Here is an 18,242-nt window from a genome sequence, read left to right as displayed (position 1 = left end):
ACGGTTACTATAAAAACACAACCTTTTATTCCATTTTAATCCTTGGTTCTTACAGTGACATGGATTTGTATTGACATCGTGTGCTATGAGTTGAAAATAGTGGGTCAAAAGTGTTATATTTGATTCAGTCTCAACCTTCTGTTCCCATGGCCAAGTTTTCCATCCTCCGCCTCTCCCCATGAGTAGACTTCCCCCTCGGAGGACAGCGCCAGGCAGTGCTTCCCTCCAGAGTTTACAGCCACTTTCCTGATGAAGACATGTTGGATGGACTCCAGCAGAGTGGGCGTGGACACAGACTCTGTGCCTCCGATACCTAATCTGCCCCCAGCTCCATATCCTGTTGCATACAGCTGAGGATGGCGACAACATGTATTAGTCTGACAATGTGTTTAATTTTCCTGGAAGTCATAAGATTGACATTGCTGATCAGTACTCTTCCTATGTGTTGCAGCCTACATAGGTTGTGTTAAATACCTTTCCATCAGCAGTGACAGCAAACAGAGTCTGCTCCCCGCCAATAAGCTGCACTGGCCGCAGCGTGGCGAGGGCTTCAGTGGGAGTTGGCACTTTGACCTTTGCCCCCTCAATGCCTCCCAGCTGACCTCTATGGTTGTGGCCCCAGCCGTAGATGGTGCCACTGCCCCCAGCGGAGAGAGTCCAGTCATCTGGGCGTCGGTTCATCCACTGTACAAGCTGCTCGTCGTGCTCACGCTTGAACAAGTCATGACTCTCGTGGAGGCCGTTCATACTCTCGTGATCAGCCATAAGCTCACGAACTTTCTTTGTAACCTTCAAAGGGGGTGGGAATAATTGGAGGGAAATGGATTAAGGACATTCTCAGGTCAAAGTGTGATGAAGAAAAGTGAAGGCTGGCACAGCCTGGCACACTTACTTCATCCAGGAAGGGTCTTGGTAGAGAGGTCCTTTTGTCTAGAGCCACAGCGACTCTAGAGGCAGTGCAGTAACGGCGGAACCAGGCCCACTTATGGGTCTCAGCACAGCAGGGTAAAGTATCGAGCTCAAGATCACAGGCAAGAGCAACCAAGACCTGAACAAAATGTTAAAAGAAAAGAAACTGCATCTAATGATCTGTAAAAATCCAATACACACTCAACGTGGTGCCGCTGTGCTGGTATGGAAACAATTTTGAGCATACCTTGAAAAATGGACTATGAAGCAGCTGCTTCCCTCCCCTGACAATAGGGTCCTCGTACTCATACTGCCTCTGCAGAGCCTCTGGTAGCCCCTTCACTAGAGCAGCCAGTGCACTGCCAGTGAAACTCTGAAATAAAATAGATTATCAATCAGTTAAACCATTATTAAAACTATAGGCTACAATCCACAAAATTGTTGCTACTGATAGTGTGTAAGAATTACACAAAACATAACAGAAAATTGCACTGCAGTAGATGGTGTATGAGGTGAAGACAAGACAATTAACTGGAGTAGAAAATAAATAAAACATAACAAAAAAGGTACAGTTGTGAGGAAGAATATCTAATCAATCGAACAACAGTCAGAAATCATGTCATACATCATCAATAACACATACAGTTAATATGTTCAGAGTGATGCCATTGATCAGTTTTATACTAGCTTAAACAAAGTGCATTGCCTCTCGGCTACACACAAATATTACAGCAACACATTCAGGTACCATAGCAAAACCACATTAATTATAAACAAAATATATCTGCTAGCACCCTAGACAGCAAGTAACCAGATAGGAAATATATTATAAATATAACACAGAAAAGCCAATTATGAAAAACAAGGACACTCTTTATGAAAGATGAACATTAATATGCCAGTGTGACAATATTACTGCAAAAGGTTACCACATGTGCTTTGGTAATTATTTCATAATTATAATAATATGCACATAACATATTTCAGTTACTCACCATAGAGCGAGCTTCGCCTTCGCTGTCACCCAGCAGCCTGTTTATGTTGATGGACTGACCGTACTCTGTGGTCAGGAGCTTTCGAAGTCTCTGCAGAGCCCACATCCTGTGTCCCGCAGCTGGACAAAATTGAATACAATAAAAATATATACACATTTCCTTTTATTTGGAGTATGGTGAAGCCTTCACATAGTGAATCAGGACTATCATACTGTACCTAGAGCACTAAGCTGGGCACAAGCAGCAAGGGAAGCAGCCAGGCGAGGCACAATGCTCCTGTTAGAGGCAAAGTTGAGCCGGAAGTCCAGAAGACAGGTGACCAAGTCCATGGAGGGGCAGGACAGGATACAGCGATCAGACAGCAAGTCTTTTGGGCCTGAGGAAAGACACGAAAAAAAGGCTCAGTGTCACAAGCCTGTCTGTGTATGTGCCAGTGTAGCGGTGCAATTATAATATGATTTCAGAAACACACTCAAATGTCAAATGACACATATATTAGTGTGTGAGAGGTACAATATCTGGTTTATTTGTGCCAATGTACAGAGGCTGTATTTTTTACTGGTCGCTCAGTCTAGTTTAACATCTAGTGTTAGCATTTTGCTGTATGTGTTTGATGTGGCTCACCAGCAGCAGGCATTATGGGGTAGACAGTGAAGCGCCAGCCCCAGCCGTTGACAGAGCCATCACTGGTGAATTTCCATTTGAGTTCGTCTCCTGGGATCCTTAACTCACTGGACCAGTCAGACCACTCCCGACCTGAAACACACACAGCATGACACCACATAAATTTTTGATTCACTGGCATACACCCGATGGCAATTTAGTTTGACGGTCTTCCTCTCATCACCTGATCTGACAGAGACAATCCTATTGGCACCGTCCATGATTGTTAATGGGTCGTGGCGTCTCTCAGTTGAACACTGTCGGTCAAACTCTATCCTTAGGCCCTCAGCGCCTAAAAAAGGAGATAAAGAGATGTTATCTACATCCAAGGGGCAAATCAAAATGATTTCCACATCCTGAAGATTGTCTTGTTCCCTCCTGTAGTAAAAATGTTTGCTTAATATCTAACTAAAGGGTACATTCTCCCTTTTTACCTGGGATCTTCACAGTACCACTGGTAGAGGTGTCATCTGTGTATGGATGGCTGCTCTCCACAACAACTGGCTGGGAGGACAGACGGCCACTCTGTGAGTCTGTGGCAACGTCCTCCAACTCAGTGACACACAGTTCCAGCAGCATGTCAGCCACCTGCGCGCCACAGAGACCCCAAAATGTAAAATGTTACCAGCTCCTTCAAATCACAAGGCCTAAGTGGAATCAAAACACAGAATGCAGTAGTCATACCTGTGGATAAGCTGTACCCATGCCGGACAGAACAGCAGACAGCACCTCCTTCCCTTTTTCCCCAGAGCGACAAGACACTGCCAGTTTGAGCAGGTCCACCATTACGCGTGTATCGTCAGGCACGAGCAGACCTGTAAACTCGTCTAGGTTGTGAGGCTCTGGTCCAACCACTTTACTCTGGCTCTCAGAGTCCTGGAGATGAACATGAAACAAGAAAATGTCTGAGTTATGGCTGGGGTTAATGGCTTCACCAAACACACATTAGGCTCTGTTAGAAAGACAAACCTCTTTTGTCTTGGTCATGGTTTCAGCTATAATGCTGGCTGCTCCGGGGTCATCAGTGACAGGGATGAAAGGACGTGAAGAGGCTCCAGAGGCAGACGGAGTCATAGCTGATGATGGGGTGACAGCTTCTTCTGATGAGGGAACCTGTTCACACGGTCAGAAACACACATGGTAGCCATTAAATTGCCGTTGCCTTTTTTCAACTTGGACTATATGACAGCTTCAAATATATTCTTCATTTTAGCTTATTCCAGTACAGAACTATAATTAGTTTTATATTGAGTGGTATAATCATTGTATTATAGCCAGTATTCAGTCTCAAAAACTGGAATATCAAATAATAAATCATAAAGCTCTGACTCTAACTAAAAGACAAAGAAAAAAGTTGTGGTAGAAAACTTTGTTCTGTTTTAATTATGAAAAAATATCAAGTTGGACCCAAATATAGTTTGCTGATTGCTGCATTTACAGACCTGGCCATTATGGGGGAAAATTCACATTGCATAATTACTAACATTATTAACATGCATGGGAATACCCTCACTGAATATCAAGAAGTTATCCTTTTTTTCATATACAGGGTTGGTGTTTGTAAATTAAAGTCATATTGTGTTCCTCACCTCTCCCTTCTTGTCTTGCCAGGGATTAGGACTGACTCGTTCCTCAGCTTCAGGCAGGACAGGAGGACCTTCTTCATCACTCACGCAGGATGAGGATGAGGAGTCTGATGGGGGAACAGGTGAGCTGGAAGGACACTCTGCTGGCAGAATCATGCTGGCTGGCATCAGAGCACCAACCACAGCATCCCTGGGGAAAACACACAACACGTCCTGTCAACAGTAATACCGAATAATGACAATTACTAGTGCCAGTCAGCAGATTTAATTATTTAGAGGTCACACACACTTTTATCACATCCCGTTCAGAATGCATGCCTCAGCAGTGCGTCACTCATCTCTACTTTCTAAATGCAGCAATTGGGGATTTAACTGATGCTAGACAAGATAGTAATCCTATCCTGGTTACAGGTTAGATGTATAGACAATTTGAGGATTATACTTATCACGATCAAAGCTCAGAATGATATGTGTGGCATCTAGCTACATTACAGACTTCTTAATCCTGTATTCTCAGTCAAGGTTCCTCTGACTGTCCAACAATCAAAATTTAAACTGCACTTTTTATATTAATGTCCCAAAGCACCAGAATCACACACACTTTAACTGAGTTGGTGATTGTACCTATTATATAATATATATCTTGTTCTTTGTTTCATTTATTTGTAACCAAAATTTATGAGAATGTGACTCCTCTTTGTTGTCCTGTTTCTATGCACAACTATTTCGTGCTTTGACGCCTTTTCAAACATTTTGTTGTTAGTTTTTATTTGAGGGCTGAAAGTGTAGCAAAACAAGAAATACTGGAGAGGGGGATGACATGGGACAAATGTCCATAGCCAGACTTGAACTGGTTGTGTCACAGTTACATGGTGTGCATCACAGTCTTCTGAACCACCAGGAAGGGATATGTAGACAACATACCTGGCATACATGATCTGGAGAGCTGACAGCACATGAGACAGTGCCTGCTGTTTGGCCAAGTTGCCGTCCAGACTAAGGAGGATCTTGGCCAGAGAGGGTCGATTAGGCTTCACGTTGCTCTGCCCGCTCATCTTGTTGTTCACTGCTGATGAGTCGCTGTCTGATTGGACGCCTGTGGTGTACAACAACAAAACAATGACACACACTGTCACTGATGTGAAGCCCCCTACACCAGCTCCAGCCATTATCAGCCAGAGCTGCAGTGCCAGCAGATTCAACCCTGCAGTTCTGGTCCAACCTGTGCCACCTCTTGTAACTGCAACAGTCGACTAGTTGTTTAATGCACGTCCCCCACCTACAGGCAAGGAAAGCAATAGCTCCAACAACTGTGCAGACAATGGGTGTTATAACTGTGGGTTTTTCTTTTTTGTAGAGGAATACATGTGTCTGTAAATACTTTTCCTATCATTCATCATGATCAAAAATATTTTGTACAACCATTCGAAAAAATGTCCAAGATTGTATTTATATAGCATATATATATATATATATATACACACACACAAACTGAACAAAATTATAAACACAACACTTTGCCCCCATTCATCATGAGCTGAACTCAAAGATCTAAGACTTTCTCTATGTACACTTTCTCTCAAATATTGTTCACAAATCTGTCAAAATCTGTCAGTGAGCACCTCTCCTTTGCTGAGATAATCCATCCACCTCACAGGTGTTGCATATCCAGATGCTGATCAGACAGCATAGGTATTGCACAGGTGTGCTTTAGGCTGGCCACAATAAAAGGCCACTTGAAAATGTGCAGTTCCATCACACAGCACAATGCCATAGATGTCGCAAGTTTTGAGGGAGCCTGCAATTGACAGGCTGACTGCAGGAATGTCCATTTCTCTACCATAAGTCGTCTCCAAATGCGTTTCAGAGAATTTGGCAGTACATCCAACCGCCCTCACAACCGCAGACCACGTGTAACCACACCAGCCCAGGACCTCCACATCCAGCATGTTCACCTCCAAGATCGTCTGAGACCAGCCAGCCGGACAGCTGCTGCAACAATCGGTTTGCATAACCAAAGAATTTCTGCACAAACTGTCAAGAACTGTCTCAGGGAAGCTCATCTGCATGCTCGTCGTCCTCATCGGGGTCTCAACCTGACTGCAGTTTGTCGTCGTAACCGACTTGAGTGGGCAAATGCTCACATTCGACTGTGTCTGTCCCTTTGGAGAGGTGTTCTCTTTACGGATGAATCCGGGTTTTCACTGTACAGGACAGATGGCAGACAGCGTGTATGGCGTCGTGTGGGTGAGCGGTTTGCTAATGTTAACGTTGTGGATTGAGTGGCCCATGGTGGCGGTGGGGTTATGGTATGGGCAGGCGTGTGTTATGGACAACGATCACAGGTGCATTTTATTGTTGGCATTTTGAATGCACAGAGATACCATGATGAGATCCTGAGGCCCATTGTTGTGCCATTCATCCACGACCATCACCTCATGTTGCAGCATGATAATGCACGGCCCCATGTTGCATGGATCTGTACACAATTCCTGGAAGCTGAAAACATCCCAGTTCTTGCATGACCAGTATACTCACCGGACATGTCATCCATTGAGCATGTTTGGGATCGGCGTATACGACAGCTTGTTCCAGGTCCTGCCAACATTCCACAGGCCACAATCAACAACCTGATCAACTCTATGTGAAGGAGATGTGTTCCGGACCCCCCCCCCAATACAGTGAAACTGCACATTTTCGAGTGGCCTTTTATTGTGGCCAGCCTAAGGCACACCTGTGCAATACCCATGCTGTCTGATCAGCATCTTGATATGCTCACTAACACAGATTTTGACAGATTTGGGAACAATATTTGAGAGAAATAGGCCTTTTGTGTACATAGAGAAAGTCTTAGATCTTTGAGTTCAGCTCATGATGAATGGGGGCAAAAACAAAAGTGTTACGTTTATAATTTTGTTCAGTGTATATCGCTTAAGTTTTGGTCTGACAATGACAGAACAGCTCCCCCTTGTGGACAATCAAAGACTGAGTAGGTGGGCTGGGTTAACAGGATGCATGGAAAGGGAAGATCACCTAAATAGGATGCTCCGAGAGAGTCCCTGGCCGTCTGGAAAAGTACTGGCTCGTGAACTGAGGGTGTGGTCACATCCACAGTGGTCCAGGCGACGCTGTGGGAGGAGCCACAGGCCACTCGAGTGATCTTCTGTCCCTCCAGACCCTGCACCAGGGTGGGCTTCCTGTTAACTGTCGTGGTGCCGTTCCCCTGCTGCCCGTGGTCGTTATCACCCCATGCATACACCTGACAGAGAAACACAACAACATGATTGGATTTAATTTTCATGTTTTAAAATAGAAAATAATCAACTTAATTTTCCATACCTGCAGATATACCATATATGTATATAGTGTATATAATGTATAATGTATAATGTGATGTGTAGAAACCTTTGTGATCGGGACTAAAGAAAAGCCACACAAGACAAAGTAAAGGCACCGCTCCAAGCACTCAATCTCAACAACCTCTTGGTCAAATATTGAGTACCTGCCTCTCATCATTGGAAGTGATGTGCAAACATTATTAAACTTGTTCTGAGGGAAGGTATTATACAGGATGAAATAAGCTGTGTAACAGCAAAGGTCATAGGTGCCTTGAAAAGTGGAGTGAGAGTCAATAAATAAACTCCTGCTACAGGAGGAGAAATTCACACATCTGGAACAGTGCCATAGCAGCAAATGAGCAGAGTGCCTGAACTATGTGCTCTGGTTTATAAAACTCTGATGGTGGAGGCCAGTACAAACCTGTCCTGTGTCTGTAACAGCCAAACAGTGCAGGGCTCCAACAGCAACATGGACAATCTTTTTGCCCCTCAGTCCTTCGACCATCTGGGGCTTCCTCACATGGACATCGGTGCCATGGCCCAATCGGAAATAGTCGCCTTTGCCCCTGTTTGGAAACAAACCATGAACGCTCATTGGAAAAGAAAAGGACACGCGATGAATGATCATATACATCATTTGCATCATTTGTCCATCTTACCAGGTCCATACAACTCCAGATTTAGTAAGAGCCAAGGAGAACTGTGCTCCACATTCAATTTGGCAGACAGCCTGCCCGTTGAGCCTCTCTATGTTTTGGGGGATGTTGCAGCCCTCACTGCCTCCACGGCCCAGCTTCCCAAAATCCCCATCACCCCAGGAGAACACCAACCCTGACAAAAATAAGCAGTTTTCAATTTTCATTGTTGACAGGAACGCTTTTGTTTACATTCAATGTTTACAAGGTTTTTGACCAAAATATAACACTAGGACTAGCTCAAAGCATAACTGTATAATGCTACCAGTGGTCTAAAACTCCACAGGATACCTTTAGGTACACTGGCAGAATTACCTTCATCAGTGAGGGCTAGAGTTTGAGCATCCCTGCTCCCACAAGCCACCTGGATAACACGGTGTCCCAGAAGCACTTTTACCTAGATGACGAAGAAACAGTAACCAGGAGTGCATGGTCAACTTACATACTTGACAGTATGTAAGCAAAACATATGATGTATAGCTGTACTAGAGTTAAAGTCTGTCGTCATTATTTTCCCCATTACTTAGCTTAAGCCCAACAGTGCCCCTGCAAAGTGAGGGAGCAGATGCAGACATACCAGTTTAGGCCTCAGCTGAGTAGTGTTGTCCCCGTGTCCAAGGCGGCCATATTCCCCCAAACCCCAGCTGTACAGCTCCCCACTGGAGGTGATTGCTGCGCTGTGAGAGCTGCCACAGGCGATGTCACGGATGCGCTTGGTCTTCAGTGCCTCAATCAACCGAGGCTTGTCACAGTTCCTACGTTGGAAGTTATAAAATAATTTGAACAACTTGTACACAACACTGCATCATGGAGATGTTAAACTGATTTAGAAAATTCGCATTCTGGACAATATTGAGTTTAAGACATAACACTTAACACATTTACAAACACCAGACTGCATACTGCTCAAAAAGCTGGAGTTGGAAATTAACTTTGTAAGGTCATGACTCACTTCACCATTTAAAGAATACCCAAACTTGAGAAAGGGTATAGTAACCAAATATTTATCTCTAACATATGTGCAGAATATGTAGATATCTAACATATAGTGCAGTATCTGTGCAAGAAAACATACATTCTGCTGAAGTGTCCCAGTTTGCCGTCATCTCCCTCTCCCCAGGAGAAGACCTTCCCATCCACAGTCAAGGCCATGGCGTGGCGGCCGCCAGAATGCACAGCGACCTTCTTCACCACGTAGTTACTGAGGGCAGTGATCTGACGGGGGATTGGGATGGTCCCACTGGACAGGCCCAGGCCTAACCTCCCATTAGTGGCCTCTCCACACGCGTAGATTTTCCCCTCGACAGTCACTGCAACAGTAACACATTGGTGACATACAGCATAAGTGCCTGTTATATAAGAACATTAACCACAAAAACAACTATCACCCACCTGCAAAAAGGCTTTTGGAACCACCAGCTACTTGAACCACATTGAGTGCAGAGAGAGTTTCAGAAAATGAGGGCACCTTGATCTGTGAAGGGCACAAACAAAACTGATTAGAGAATGCAGCAGTGAACTGAGCTTTTCCCACAGGCTCACCCAAAGGACGTGCTGCTCCCATCTGCTGTACATTTTCTATAACCACCAGAGGGTTATACAAGTGTTTGACACATCCTCATACAGTGAACACACATTGTTATATAATCACAAGACAGAGAATGTGCCTTTGTTACAGATCTGACACATTGGGGTCATTGTTGGAACGTAACTTTTAGTTACTTTCAGTTTTGAGGAATTTAAGCCACTTTATACTTCTACTTTGACTGATTGTACTGTAAGTAGTGTTTAGTTACTTGTGATTTTGCAGTTGGAGATTTTACTTTCAAAACATTATAACCAGCCTATATAATACATGGTTAAAGATAAAACTACCAAACAGCAGGTTACATTGTAAAAATGACCTCCACCTTGACCAGTTATAATATCACAATGCCCCCTACAAGTTAATGCAGTAGTGATGATAATCAGTAATATAGAATAATTTACCACTCTGAAAAGGACCATTCTGCTGTATAATGAGTACCAATACTTTCATCCTCTTACATGAGTAACGATTTAATAGAGGACTTTTACCTGTGATGGAGTATATACAGCATGGTAAGAGGATGGTCGCTACTTCTAATTAAGTAAAGGAAGGAATACTCCTTTCATCACTGATTGGTGTAGTAGCAAAGTGTTGCCCCCTTATAGAGACAGAATTTATGGCATGCAAACCACAGGCTACTTTAGCCATTAGCTATTTTACAGTCAAATACACTCTAAGTTGCACCTTTGAACCCTTGAGTCCTCCCAGCTGGTCCTTGTCATTCAGCCCCCAGACAAATACTTTGGTCCTGATGGTGGCTGCAGACTCCAATCCTGAGGACTTCTTCCGAGCCAGACTAAAGCACAGGACAAAAAACACAGAAAGATGGTGGATATGAATCCACTTCATCTTAATTTGAATGTTCTGGTCTGGACACAGCTGTGTTCAAGTAAACAGTAATTAATTTAGACTGCTGAAAGAAACCAAACACATTCTTAATGTAGCTCAATGATCCTCAACCATGGTAATCTTTCATGATGGCATTTAGCCACGCACCTATGTGCATACACAAATAATCTATTCAGCTCTACATCCTCAATTTACTGGTTCACTTATCATCCTCTTATCAAATACAGACTGAAATAAAGATGTGCACTGAAATTAATTAATTAATTATTTATCCTTTGGCCCATCATACCTCCCAGTGGCAGTTTTGTCATCCTCCTCTTCTTCATTGTCAGACGCAAGGAAAGGGACTGTGGCCAGATCTTCATCCTCTGCTCGGATGCGCCCCACAATGCCAAGTCCATGAATCTTGCAGTCTATACCGGAGCTGCGGCACTGCTTGATTGCAATCTCAATGTATCTGTGATACTGGGGAAAGACATCATTCAAGTTAATATAACACAAACGTTTTAAGGCAAAAACAATAATTGGAGGTCAGTTACTATGTCCAACCAACCTCAGTACAGTCACTAAGCAGAAGGACAGTTGTGTCTGTGGGATTGATGTTTATGGTCTTCAGCTCAATTAAGTTGTTCAAAGAGCTTCCACCTGTGTATCAAGAAAAAAACATTACTTCTGATGATTAAAAACAATGAAACAATTCTTACTCTTTTAAATGTCAAAAACACCCCGTTGTCCATACAAGAGGAACTACCAGAAAAGGAAACAATAACTCACCAGTCTCATGCACCAAGTACATCACATCTGTCTGAACTAACAGGCAACCAAATACTAATACTAAATAGCTGGCCAAATGTTACCCACCTGACACCACCACTAGTGAAGGCATGTAGCTGCTGTCCGCTGGGTCCACAATCATCTTCAGCCTGTGCACAAGAACGTCTGGGAAGAGCTCAAGACGAATCCAGTGCTGCAGAGAAAAAAAATGACAAATCCTGTCAGGCGATGCATTACACTTTAATAAAGCCAAACTAAACAGACTGTCATCCAGCTTATTAGAGTATGCAATTCAATCTCCTGCCTTTCCCTGTGAGCCGGAGGACTGCCAACACTGATCACTGCAGTCAATGAGGCGTGAGGCCTGGTTAATGGACGATGAGACATTGAGGCTCTTGACAGCGCGAGACCAATCGTCAATCAGCATCCCTCGCTGGCTGCTGTAATGCTTCTTGAGCTGTTTTCCTGAGCGGCCGCAGAATGCTGGAGACTGGCCTAATTGCGGGGAAGATGAACAACAGGTTTACACACACACACACAAAAAGAAACACCACGGATACTATCTTGGTGAATATGTGACTTACCAGGCTCGTTGATTCTGCCAAAGGAATGCCTGGTGTTGTGTTTGCGGCTCTTGAAGCAGTTTTCACAGAAGTCGAAGTCGTCGCAGTTCCTGCATTTGAACCTGCCACCGTTTATTGGGAACATCTGACAGCCATCACACCTGCAGACAAAACAAGATGCTATTTGAACAACATAGTGAGATAAATAGTTAACTGGGCTGACAGAAACCTTAAACATATCCATACCTCACTCCAGGGTGAACACTGGGCACCAGTTCCATTTCAGACAACAAGCCGGTCCAGTGTGACTGCTGAGGGAAGTCAACGATCACATCCTTTCCATTGGCACTGAAAGCTAAAACAAACCATTTAGCACCATTAGAACTTTAACTGAGGTTTTTGTTCAGATTATAAATAGAAAGCTTAATTTAAAGACCACAAAGAACGACTTACCTTTCACAACCCCAACACTCCTGTGAGTGACAGAGCCCCATTTGTACTTTGGCGTGGTGACTGTGGGCTTCACCCTCACTTTGTCACCAATCTTTATATGGGAAGGGGAACTTTGAGGTGGGAATCCTGGGAAAAAGCAAACGATAACCCAAAACATGTCAAAGGGTGAAGAGAAAACATGTTGCCAAGGTTTTCCCAGAAGTACTCAGTTCTCGTTACAAGCATCCGGTCACATCACAATCACAATCACACGGGCTTACCAAGCAGCTCGATGTGGATGTAGCGGACCCAGTATGTTCCTCCTTTCTGCTGCCAGTCACACTGCACGTTTAAGTCATGAAGTCCATCTCTGTCTAGCTTGATCACTTTCCCCACATCTCCGTCATACACTTCCTCATACGTTCTACAGCACTTCACCATCATCCCCACCTGCAGAGAAGTCACCAATCTATCAGACTTATGTCACATTTCCGCAAAGCAGTGTCAGAAAATCTTTAAAAGTCCGCTGCTCTTACCTGAATGTTCTCTCTCACATAAACAGCATAATCATCGTTGCTTTGGAAATCCGATCTCTTCTTAAAAGTCTGGCTCTCAGTCACCACAGCACCTGGAGGCTAATGTCACACACATACAAAGCAATTATTAGTCATTTCATGAGGAGAATTTGAGAGGCTGAGTGGCAAGTGATTGAGTGGGTGTATATCAGAACTAAAAGAGAAGGTAATGTACCACAGGGAATGTCGGTTCAGCCTCCTCCAGCTCCTCCAGCACCTCCTCATCAGAGTATTCATCTGATACAGTGTCAGCATCTGACAGCTCGGTGACGTGAATGTCTGGATGGTCCAGCAGCCAGCCCACCAGAGCCTCAACACCTGATGTATATGCTCAATTACTTTCCAAAAGTAGATCTCAAATCATAACATAGTGACAAAAATATAGCTGATACATTGCTGCAATGACAGCTACAGAGTAATGGTGACACAGGCAAGCATTCCAATGTATTCACAAATTCAGGTTTGTACCATGTGAAACTATACCTGGGACACCAGATGCACTGCCTGTAGTTCCAGACAGTGACTTCAAGGCAAACTCGATGTTTTTCCGTGGGAACCCCATCTCCATAAGCTGGAGGACTATGGGTAAGGGAGGGACAGGAGAGGTCTTCTGCTTCTTCTGTTTGGGAGGTCGGACATGTTGTATAGTGACAGGCGTGGTTGCCTCGCTGGAGCTGCTCTCGTCAAAAAGCGGAGAAGACGGGTGGGCGGATTCCACGGCCAGGTACTGACACACTGCCAGAGCTGCAGCCTACATTTACAGCCATACACAGGAAATGCTGAGCTCAAATACACCAGCTCTAACGTAAGCAATATCAGCACTGACACTTAACACCGGGTTTCTAAAGAAAGCTCTATTGACTCACCTCCATCTCTTGCCGGTCAAAAATGGCTTTGATGGGGGAGGGCTGAGTGGCAGCGGACAGTAGCTGCTGCAGGAGGATTAATGGAGGTAAGGGGCCCTCAGGGGACAAGTCTCCCACATCGGGAGATGACACCACTGGATCCTCTGCAAACAAATAAAAAAAAGGAGAGGGGTCAGGAAAAAGCCTAAATGGAACAGATAGATAACAGAAATGGTGCTTTAAAGTTCAGTTCATAATGTTTGTCTAAACTTTTACATCCACCCACATATAATATGCAATTGTGCAAGGTAAGCAGACTGGTTAATTTGACACTGCAAAGTTTGTTCTCCTACACAGTAGCTGCTGTGCTGTATCAAACACAGCTCATCATTATGTTGCCCCAAAGCAGCAGGAAGTGTCACTGAATTTCATTAGGCCAAATAACAATGTATAACTGCCGATTCTCAAGGTCCACTTACAAGACTCACAAATGCAACCACTTACCACTGGGGTTGGGTCCTATGTCCACAACTGCCGGCTGGGAGAGAATCTGCCTGAGTTTGTCCTGATGAGAGAGCAGGGCCCGTGCTGCTTTTAAAATATACAGCCTCAGCTGCTGGCACCGCAGCAAATGGATGTCCACCTGGTCAGCTGGAGACACAATAGCTTTGATTTAATCCACTGGACTAGACCTTAGGCTCTGAATCAAATCATCCTCCACAACTTAAAACCTTTTGTCGAGGTCCTTATTTGTAAAGAAGAGAATGAGACATGGTATCATTTATCATAAGAACAAAGTAATGCATATTGCCGGGGCATTTGACCAGACACAGGCTTAATGCAGTCAATGGCTTTTATTTTATATGATGTCAATGAGTCATATGTGAGACCATCAGATTTGTGTTGTGTGTCTCAGCAGTTTCTGTACCTGTAAGTCCTCTACTGAGGGACTTCTTCATGCGTTGTTTCTCCAGTTTGCTTCCAGCCAAGCTGACCAGCTGGGCCCAGACTGCCAGCATGGGCTCAGTGAAGGGCAGGTTCTGCACACTGAATGTTATTGCAGGCAGCTGAAAAATGACAACAACAAAAAAATGTATTACCTAATGAACTCTTTTTAAAAATAAAAGTAGAGCTAATGTTTTAACTGTATGTACACACAAGCATCTAAACACTTCCATACCGGTTTGAGATGGCTGAGTAAGCAAACCCTGCAGGTCCTCATCTCATGAAATTGGACAGTGATGCGTCCCTTTGGGGTGATACGAGTGACTGTTCCCTCTCCATATTCTTCATGAATAACTTGTCCTCCAAGCCTGAGGCGCCCATCAATTCCTCCAATGACTGCCAGTACTGCCATTAGACTCCCCACTCTAGGACCCTCCGCATCAGGAAAATACTCCTCTAGGAAACACTGAAATAGATAGACATTTACAATCACCATTTTGTTAGAACTTTGATCCAGAATGAAAGACACTAGCGTGAGTTAACATTTTAACTAATAATTGAATCCATAATAGTGCAATAATTCTTACTGCTTCAGACTGGCAGCCTGCCATAACATCTCCAATGGAGCTCAGCTGAGTGTTGATGTAATCATTTATCATGCTGTTCCACTGGCCAAGAGAGTGCAGAGTGCGCAAGACAGACACAATCTCCTCAGCCAGTGTGCTGCTGTGAGTGGCTGTAAGAGACGCCTGAGGGCGGGACTTCCTCCTTCGCAGGGAACCCTCTGTGTGGAGAAAGTAGCAATTTAAAAATACATTTAAAAAATAAAAACAAACGAGTATGATTTATCGACATACCTCTAAGAAGTGGGAGGTCTGAGGAGCAGGTGCTTAGTAGGCTTCCCAAGAAGTTGAACAACTTCTCTACCAGGAACTTCATGTCCTGAGTGCGCTCCGTCTTGTCCCAGGAAGGCAACACTGCCTGCAGGAGACGCAGTGCCAGGATCTGGAAACACACAGGGTGCACAAGACAAGTGTTGTTAGTTGGTTCCATCTTGAAATGTTTGGCAAATAACAAATAACTTAAATAAGCCTCCCACAACGATATCCAAGTCCACTTCTCTCAAGTTTTTCCTCATTACATATTTTCAATACAAAATTAGTCAAAAAGTATTCAGAGCACAGCATCATTAACAGCATGGGCAGCACATCTAACACAAACATGATAATTATCCCACCTGTCTCTGCAGAGTAATAGCATTAAAGGACTGGTGCCCCTCAACAATTCGAATGAGCAGGCTAATCCATGCAGAGGTGCTGAGAGTGCTGCACATCTGGGGCATAAGAGCAATGCTGCGTATGAAGCCCAGTGTACACCAGCTTCTGTGCTGCTCCCGAGAGACCAGCCTGTGGGAGTGACACCCTGACAACAAAGATGGGTCCATTTAGAATAGGATAATACCCAACATCAATAAAATGCTCTCCATAATCAACATGGCGGTTCAGTTACCTGACTTGTCATTAGCCCCACTTTCCACAAGCATCCTCAGTAGCCCACAGAGGGTCCGTGTAGCATCCGTTTGCAGCACCTCTGCATAGATCCCAGCTGATAGAGACAGTGTCTTCAGCAGGTTGACTGTGCTGGTTAGCATCATAGCTGTCGGGTGGCTGCTCTTCTCCATCAGCTCACCTTCTGTAAAGACGAGAGGAGATGGTAAATGTCAGTATTTGAACCTCACATTTTGTTTGTTGTAGCTGTACTGAGGCAGTCTTGTGAACCGACCTGTGTCATCCTCTGTGTCTGAGTCCTCAGTGGGGGGCTGGGCAGCTGGTGGTGGCTCTGCCAGTTTAAGGTCGTATTTGCCCTCCTTGCCCATCCGGTAGGAATTGGTGCTGCTAGTATCCCACTGGACCCTGATCCAGCCATCCTCGCCAAGCTCCCCAATGACTCGACCAAGACCCGGTGCTGGACCATCCTGGACAGAGCATGCACAGGTTCAAATACTAAACACCAGGCTTTCTCTTCCCTGCTTAAGTTAGTAATTACAAAGCAGCAATCCATTAACTATCAAAGTGTAAAACTTTAAAATGTATTCAGGTACCTGATCTCCCCATTTCCAGTCAACTCCCCTCATAACCCTGGTGCCTATCTTCATCATTGCGGCGAGCTCAGGGCCGGAGGCAGGTAGGGGGGCGGGGGCAGCCTCCTTCCTGGACTCCTCCAGAACTGTGGCTGAGCCTCCAAGTGCACATAAACTCAGGTCCTCCTCACTGCTGTCTGTGCTGGGCCCTGGGAATACAACAATGGAAGAGACATCATGCACCTCCATCTATAGCTGTTCTGGATAGCCTGTATGTATTTGACTGGACAGTACTCACCTATGAGCCGCAATATACTCTGTGTGAGGGCCAATATGCCAGAATTTAGCAAGAGGCTGAGGCTGTTGGACCCATGTTTCAGGGACAGCATGTGTACCATGGACAGAAGGAAGCGGGCTTGCGGAATGGTGCCAAGACTTGGTCCCGCCGGGTTCTCATTGGTGATGGTCTGCAAGGGAACGGGCTGCACACCTGGTTACAAGAACAGGTGGTCAATAAGTTAATTTGTGTGTATACGAGGTGTAAAGATGATGCAATAGTATCGGTTTAGCTTTCTGACATTACCATACATATGAGACCATGCCACTCACCAAGTTCTTTAAAGCGGGCGCTGGCCTCGAGCAGGATGTTGCGAACATTATGGATGGCCCACGAATACAGCTTGCCGAAGGTCACCTCCAAAAGCATACGGTTGAAGGGAGGAATCAGATCCACGTCCTTCAGGCAGTCAGACAAGGGCTCTCTGAAAAGAAGAGTTGAAACATTAGAAGGCTTGATAGCTGACAATAACACTGTGGCTAAAAAAGATGCTGTCATTACAGGAACTGACGTTCACTGAATCATCACATATTAATAGACCAATTATGGTATCAATTCACGGCAAATTTCTTCCAAACAAACTGTTGACTTACCCAATGTTGGTCCCTTCTGGTATGACCCTTTGCCAACCACAGAGCATTGCATACTGCACAGATGGCAGCAGGAAGCTTTTAGAGGCCAACTTCAGCATGGTGTCAATGCCCTCAAGTCTCACCTCTGCCCTCTCCAGCTACAATAAAACAGTTCACACGTAAAGAGGTGGAAAAGCATGACAGATCATATACATCTTGTTGTGCCTTTATTTTCTTTTTCTACTTCATCACAATGACTACTTATAAAGTCAGTGATGAACTGTTGTTTACAATCACCTGTTTAAGAAGACACTTCCTCATCTTCTCTACATCGAGGGGCTCCTCTTTCAGTGCAAACTCTACGATGGTGGCCATAAGGCTGGACTGAGAAAAGGCACCTTGAACGCTGTGTTTTAGCCACCGGTACTTCTGGACATTGGCCACAGTGTTCAGAAGTGGATGCCACTTGTCCTGCTGTAAAGTAAGAAAACAATAG

The 18,242-nt window shown here is 44.6% G+C and overlaps 1 protein-coding gene across 2 annotated transcripts in view; it reads right to left on the bottom strand.

The window, feature by feature from the left end:
* The window catches only part of herc2 (HECT and RLD domain containing E3 ubiquitin protein ligase 2), a 43,488-nt gene that overhangs the window by 10,023 nt on the left and 15,223 nt on the right, over window positions 1-18,242 (bottom strand). For both annotated transcript variants that reach the window (XM_051376680.1, XM_051376681.1), the window contains exons 32-77: window positions 18,044-18,220; window positions 17,768-17,904; window positions 17,447-17,598; window positions 17,136-17,327; window positions 16,859-17,046; window positions 16,540-16,732; window positions 16,267-16,449; window positions 15,995-16,179; window positions 15,615-15,762; window positions 15,345-15,541; window positions 14,993-15,223; window positions 14,741-14,879; window positions 14,317-14,463; window positions 13,834-13,976; window positions 13,451-13,718; window positions 13,143-13,285; window positions 12,929-13,027; window positions 12,674-12,842; window positions 12,414-12,539; window positions 12,207-12,315; window positions 11,982-12,121; window positions 11,702-11,892; window positions 11,485-11,590; window positions 11,177-11,268; window positions 10,913-11,088; window positions 10,459-10,570; window positions 9,579-9,660; window positions 9,262-9,496; window positions 8,764-8,941; window positions 8,502-8,583; window positions 8,151-8,322; window positions 7,913-8,057; window positions 7,187-7,412; window positions 5,078-5,249; window positions 4,157-4,343; window positions 3,537-3,680; window positions 3,252-3,443; window positions 3,002-3,155; window positions 2,752-2,859; window positions 2,529-2,660; window positions 2,122-2,280; window positions 1,905-2,023; window positions 1,157-1,282; window positions 893-1,048; window positions 475-789; window positions 136-350 (exon numbers count right to left, since the gene is read on the bottom strand). In XM_051376680.1, the coding sequence (XP_051232640.1) occupies window positions 136-350; window positions 475-789; window positions 893-1,048; window positions 1,157-1,282; window positions 1,905-2,023; window positions 2,122-2,280; window positions 2,529-2,660; window positions 2,752-2,859; window positions 3,002-3,155; window positions 3,252-3,443; window positions 3,537-3,680; window positions 4,157-4,343; window positions 5,078-5,249; window positions 7,187-7,412; window positions 7,913-8,057; window positions 8,151-8,322; window positions 8,502-8,583; window positions 8,764-8,941; window positions 9,262-9,496; window positions 9,579-9,660; window positions 10,459-10,570; window positions 10,913-11,088; window positions 11,177-11,268; window positions 11,485-11,590; window positions 11,702-11,892; window positions 11,982-12,121; window positions 12,207-12,315; window positions 12,414-12,539; window positions 12,674-12,842; window positions 12,929-13,027; window positions 13,143-13,285; window positions 13,451-13,718; window positions 13,834-13,976; window positions 14,317-14,463; window positions 14,741-14,879; window positions 14,993-15,223; window positions 15,345-15,541; window positions 15,615-15,762; window positions 15,995-16,179; window positions 16,267-16,449; window positions 16,540-16,732; window positions 16,859-17,046; window positions 17,136-17,327; window positions 17,447-17,598; window positions 17,768-17,904; window positions 18,044-18,220 (7,442 nt within the window). The remainder of the gene's footprint in view (window positions 1-135; window positions 351-474; window positions 790-892; window positions 1,049-1,156; window positions 1,283-1,904; window positions 2,024-2,121; window positions 2,281-2,528; window positions 2,661-2,751; window positions 2,860-3,001; window positions 3,156-3,251; window positions 3,444-3,536; window positions 3,681-4,156; window positions 4,344-5,077; window positions 5,250-7,186; window positions 7,413-7,912; window positions 8,058-8,150; window positions 8,323-8,501; window positions 8,584-8,763; window positions 8,942-9,261; window positions 9,497-9,578; window positions 9,661-10,458; window positions 10,571-10,912; window positions 11,089-11,176; window positions 11,269-11,484; window positions 11,591-11,701; window positions 11,893-11,981; window positions 12,122-12,206; window positions 12,316-12,413; window positions 12,540-12,673; window positions 12,843-12,928; window positions 13,028-13,142; window positions 13,286-13,450; window positions 13,719-13,833; window positions 13,977-14,316; window positions 14,464-14,740; window positions 14,880-14,992; window positions 15,224-15,344; window positions 15,542-15,614; window positions 15,763-15,994; window positions 16,180-16,266; window positions 16,450-16,539; window positions 16,733-16,858; window positions 17,047-17,135; window positions 17,328-17,446; window positions 17,599-17,767; window positions 17,905-18,043; window positions 18,221-18,242) is intronic.

This window comes from Dicentrarchus labrax, unplaced genomic scaffold, assembly GCF_905237075.1.
Source record: "Dicentrarchus labrax unplaced genomic scaffold, dlabrax2021, whole genome shotgun sequence".
NCBI lineage: Eukaryota > Metazoa > Chordata > Actinopteri > Moronidae > Dicentrarchus > Dicentrarchus labrax.
The sequence above is the reverse complement of the archived record's forward strand: the minus strand, read 5'-3'. Positions and strand labels throughout refer to the sequence as shown.